General features: G+C 38.4%; 1 protein-coding gene across 1 annotated transcript; it reads left to right on the top strand.

Annotated features, from left to right (window-relative positions):
* Positions 1-1,001: 1,001 nt before the first annotated feature.
* LOC113506771 (transmembrane channel-like protein 7) lies at positions 1,002-5,647 on the top strand (the record flags this gene model as incomplete). The annotated part of the gene is given in 3 exon segments (XM_026889603.1): positions 1,002-1,109; positions 1,747-1,847; positions 2,687-5,647. Coding segments are annotated over 3 exon segments (2,127 nt in total). The 3' UTR covers positions 4,694-5,647.
* Positions 5,648-5,936: the final 289 nt, after the last annotated feature.

Raw genomic sequence — 5,936 nt, 5'->3', positions numbered from 1 at the left:
TTTACATCTAATTATACTTTACTTTGAGTCTTTTTTCTATCAAGGACAAGAATGTTTCAAGAAATACTGTTTTTCGGTTAAATTTGTACAGAACTATTTTCTAATCACTTAAGTTTAACCTACAGTGGTGAAAAAGAAATGTATGTGCCAGTTTTGTACAACAAACGTAAAAACTGGCTTGTTTAATGGTGATTTTGGAAAGATACAATACTAGTATATTTTCGTTAAAAAATATACAAAAAAAAATGCTATTTTAGTTCCAAAAAAGCTGATTTTGTTGAACATGTAATTATCGTAATTTTGAAAAAAAAACACTATGAGAATAAGTAATAGCTGCTCATTTACGCTTAGCGATTCTCGATCTGGATTTTTGTGTTTTATAACATGGCCAACTGCCGCGTTTTCCCTGGTTTACATTTTTCAAACTATAAGGTGTATTATTTAAATACTCGATTCGACAGCAATCGTCTTTCGAAAACTAATCTTTTCATTTAAATGATGTAATTAAATACCCAGACATTTTTATCGGGAGCATCCTTCCTCGGATCCTTTATCATGACGCGGTAATGTTGCATCATTTAAATGAATCATCACACACGTTATTATAATAAGGATCTTATGTGCAATATTGTAATTTATAATTTTATAATCAATAAATATATTTTGTTATATCCTCATTGTGATTTTTACTAACTACCTATATGTTATGTGGGAAATCAAACGTCTTAATAGTCTTGTAGATGCGTTTATTTTCGTAAATCAATTATAAAACAATTTCTTAACTTCTTCACACGTCTTTTTCCTTATCGTCTTCCGCCATCTCTCTATTTACCCTTCTCTCTCACACTATCCCGCTCTCACTCAGGCTACCACCTTGACACCTAGTCCTTTCATCCCCACACTTATAATACTATTTATTTATCTGTTTAAAGTACTGTATGTTATGTCTGGAAATAATATTTTATTATTGTTTAATAATGATTGTTAATATATTTTTGCAGCGACCACAGTGAAACGCGCTCGCTCTCAGAATGAACGACGACAGTCTACTTACGCTAGGACCACTCAGAGCCGAGATATACATCTGTCCATGCTGCCCGACTTATCAGGTAACATTCTTTTTTTGTTAACGCGGAGGAATCCTCATGGACCCCCACTCCCTCGGGGGAGGAAATGGGTAGTGTCAGAGTCTTACTGACTAAACCTGAACCGGCGTGCTACGTCATCCGCGTTTTTGTGTCGGTGTATGGCAATGCGTTGCAATTCCTTGATACAGTCAGGTAACATCCTACTGATATTGTAAAAGCGAAACTTTGTATGTATGGATGTTGTACCTTTTTCACGCAAAAACCACTGAACGAATTTAGACGAAACTTGGACCACAGATAGTTAGTAACCAAGATTGACACATGGGATTTTATCCCGATTTTATGTTCCGGTAGAGTCATTTTTGATTTGGAAAGGGTGGGCCCGCGGGCAACAACTAGTACATACTTATATTATGCTAATTTTTGCACGCGACATCGCCTATTTGTCGATCGTAATAGTTATATGACGGATGAGAAAGCCAATTGCAGTCTGTCTTGGAGTTTTATGCTTAATAATGGATATGTATTTTTTTTATTTTGTCCCAAAATCATAATTTGAACTTTTAGTGAATAGAATGTAAGCGTGACACGGCAAAAAAATCAAAGGGCATTAGGCAAAATACATATGATTAAAAAATACGTCGAATTACGTTTTCAGAGAATCTTTCGAATGAAGAAAGAACATGGGAGGAGATTATGCAGATTAAGGCGATGCCGGTGCCTATGAACCAGAAGAGAGAGCTGAAAGCAAGGTTACAGGTAATATTATACAACAATGTAATCGCCTTTTCCCAACTATGTTGGGGTCGGCTGCCCGTCTAACCGGATTCAACTAAGTACCAGTGTTTTACAAGGAGCGACTGCCTATCTGACCTCCTCAACCCAGTTACCTGGGCAACACGATACCCCTTGGTGGCTTGGTTAGACTGGTTGTCTGACTTCCTAGCTACTAACTGCCCGTATCAAGCGTAGCTTAACCCGTGATTGATCATTCTGCATTTGTTGTTTGGCCACAAGCCCCTCTGAACTAATGTGGGTGTTTGAGTGTCTTTGTGTATGTGACTTGAATGCTTGTGAAGTCCCCCGCGACACAAGGGCTAAATTCTTTAGTGCGGGAGTCGTTTGAAAAAAATCAATATTATCTTCAACATCAAACTTTTATGCTTTTTGTGTTTATTCTCTTTGGGGTCAAAATACTCCTTAAAACGACTCAAACTAGCCCAAACTCGAGGTATATAGGCACAGGCCTCTAATTAGTCTGAGTATCGATCACCACAGTAGTTAACTGCGGGTTGGCGATTTCATTGGAATTTAAATTTCCTCAATCTTTGTAATTATTAATAGATGATGTTCGTGAGGTTATAGGGGGTAATAAGGAACTGTTGAACCCATTTTGGAATTATTTTTCTAATGTAAACCTCGTTACTTATGAATCGCATAGGCTTATGTATTAACCCCAAAAATAATCGCTTAATGAAGTGATCTCGGGTCGGCCGGTATAATATTTTCTTGTCGACGCAAAATTGTCATCGCTTTTGCGCCCACCCTCAAGCAACCGTTGCCTCTCTCTCTGATGTGTTACAACCTCGCACCCGCAGAACGCGACTAAGCTCCGGCTGCAGGGCCTGGAGCAGCTGCAGTGGCGCCAGCGCAAGGCGTGGCTGCGCGTGCGCGGGCGGCTGCGCGCGCTGGCCGCCCGCCTGGAGCTGTGGCACGCGCCCCTGCGGGAGATCGAAGGCAACTTCGGGACCGGCGTCGTCTCCTACTTCCTCTTCCTCAGGTGGCTGCTGTTCCTCAACATCTCCATATCCATACTTATCCTACTGTTCATGATCCTCCCAAAAACCTTGCTCAACGAGACTCAGTACGAATGCGACGACTTCGAACCCAATTCTACAGTCTGCTGCTCCAATTATTACCTCTCGAAGAACGAAACTGATACCAACGTCTTCCTGGACATCATCCAGGGAACAGGGTTCATGGAACGAACGATACTATTCTACGGTGTATACTCAGACCAGATATACGAGTACTATGTCAACGATCTATTGCAAAATCAACTCTATTTCAACATGCCCATGGCTTATATTCTAGTAGCAATATCTTGGGTCCTTCTTTCCCTAATAGCTATAGTCAAAACAGCAGCTAAAGGCTTCAAAGAACGTCTAGTCGAAAACGAGGGACAGTTTTATAAATATTGCAATTTAGTTTTCGGCGGCTGGGACTTTTGTATTCACAACGATAAGTCAGCTAAGATTAAACACAAAGCTTTACATAACGAGATAAAAGGGTATCTTGAGGAGGAAAAGTTGATTGAGGAGAGACAGCTTCGGACTAGAGAATCACAAATATTTATATACTTCAAACGGTTCCTAATCAATCTCATAGTGTTCGCTATCCTCATAGGGTCTGGACTCCTCATATACTTCGCTTTCAACTTCTCCACAGACAGGTTGAACGATGGCAACCAACAGACTCAACTTTCCCACGACATCGGCAACTACTCTAACACCAAAGCTGAAAGACTAACTTTAGGCTTATACAAGGAGGGAGGCATGAACTATGTGATGAAACAACTCGAGGTCACGCTACTCGAGTTCCTGCCGTTTTTATGTATAGTAGTGTTAAATTTAATAGTACCGGAAGTGTTTAGTTACTTAATACAGATTGAGAGTTATACACCCGCGCATGTGCTCATCATAATGTTGCTACGAACGGTCTTGTTGCGGCTGTCGTCTTTAGCCGTGTTGTTGAGCCAAATGTATATTTACGTGAGGGATAATGGTTTCGTTTGCTCTCTTACTAATGAGGATTCCTCGAAACTTGAATGCTGGGAGACTTACGTAGGCCAGCAGTTGTACAAGTTGATCCTGACTGATTTCGCGGTCCAATTCGTGACAACCTTCTTCATTAACCTTCCGAGGGCGTTCCTAGCGCGACACACTTCCAGTCGATGTATCAAAATTATTGGCGAACAAGACTTCTATCTACCGAAACACGTTTTGGATATTGTCTACACGCAGACAATTATATGGATGGGATCGTTTTTCTGTCCCTTCCTACCTATCATCGGTACAATATTCTATTTCTTGATATTTTATATTAAGAAATTTACTTGTTTGATCAACTGTACGCCGTCTCCGGTCGTGTATAAGGCGTCGAAGTCTAAATCTCTGTTCATGTCTGTCCTTTTGCTAGGTTTCATCGTATCCATAGCGCCGGTAGCTTACTCAGTTGCTGAGATCCTACCTTCGATCAGTTGCGGCCCCTACAGGGGCTACAATAACGTTTGGGAGTTTGTAGTCGAAACTTTCGACGGATTCCCATTTTTAATAAGGGAGTTAATCTTTCGTATGGGGACTTCGACCTTCGCAGTACCAGCTTTTGCAATTCTCTTGTTCTTTTTATATTATTATTGGGCGGTCGCGGCTGCTAACAGACATATGGTGTCAGTTTTGAAGAACCAGTTGGTGTTAGAAGGCCATGATAAACAGTTCCTTCTGAATCGTTTGAGTGCGTTCATAAGGCAGCATCAAAAACGCTGCGAGAGGAGGAATAGAGCCAGCTTTGCTGACGATGACTCTATTAGACAGAGTTCTAGGTAAAATATTGTTTTTGGTATGTAGTGCTGTTGTGCGAAAGAAATAGTCCATAAGTTCATAACAAAAAATATCTCTAAAAAGTCTCATTGGCTCGCTGTATGTTTTCTGCTGTAAAGGTATAAAATTTATAAGAAAATGGTAAAAATAAAAATAATGCATTTAGGTGAAAAAATAAATAAAAAATAATAATAATAAGAGAGAAAATAACATTGTTACAACTTTAAACAGTCCTTGAACTAAAAATCACCTCATCAACCAAAAATGTAAAAAATGACAAGTTAAGGAAATATTTGTCGTTAGTTTATTGCATGCTAAATGTAAATATATTATGATTTATATTTAGTCTTATTTCAACATAAATATGTGCCAATTCTTCCACACAACAGCACTACTTAATATTATATTTAAAAGTTACGGAAGTCATAGCAACACTGTAAATTAAACCTCAAAATTATAATATATTAAGAGTATAGTAAAAACCCTTAAGTTAAAATGCTATAAAATCGTTTATATATAGAAGATTGCTAGTTTGGTGTTTGAACAACGCATGTTCCGTTTTGTTTCACTCCACCTCGTTCCACGCAAACCAGCGCAGTTCCCCGTACAAATACTCATAGCATATGTTTTATTTGATAATATCCCTTTGGATATCAAATTTAAAGGCACAATATACTTTGGCTTTTAGTAGCATAATGCGAATAATAGGCTAGGTTATTGTTGCGAGCAGTTCTTGCAAAAAATGATGTCTAGAAACAATCCGTAATTATCACTAAGCTAAATTTCGTTATGCCAATGTATATCATAAGGAAAACCCATTTTTAATAAGTGATAAAACTAGCTATGGCACTATACTTCTCATGTGAGTTTTCAGAGTTTTAGTCCAATTTAAAATGTAGAGTAAGGAAATGTTAACTCAATAAAGTGGTTGAAATCGATTCGTTACAAATGATTGATAAAGTTAGTTATTTTATTAGTATGATTAAGGCCCGATTTTTCAATCGTCAGATAACTTTTATCTCAGGAATAAATATGGCCGTTTGACATATTTTCTACACAAAAGCTGTCAAAACGTCAAACATATTCGTCGAATAAATGTAATCTGGCCATTGAAAAATTGGCCCTTACTAGTTTAGTTTGTAGGAGGAGAATATTATAAATGCGAAAGTAACTCTGTCTGTCTGTCTGTTACGCTTTCACGTCGAAACCACTGAACAGATTTTAATGAAATTTGGTACAGAGATAGAGT

Source organism: Trichoplusia ni, assembly GCF_003590095.1.
Source record: "Trichoplusia ni isolate ovarian cell line Hi5 chromosome 24 unlocalized genomic scaffold, tn1 tig00002115_group23, whole genome shotgun sequence".
In the NCBI taxonomy this organism is placed as follows: Eukaryota; Metazoa; Arthropoda; class Insecta; order Lepidoptera; family Noctuidae; genus Trichoplusia; species Trichoplusia ni.
The sequence above is the reverse complement of the archived record's forward strand: the minus strand, read 5'-3'. Positions and strand labels throughout refer to the sequence as shown.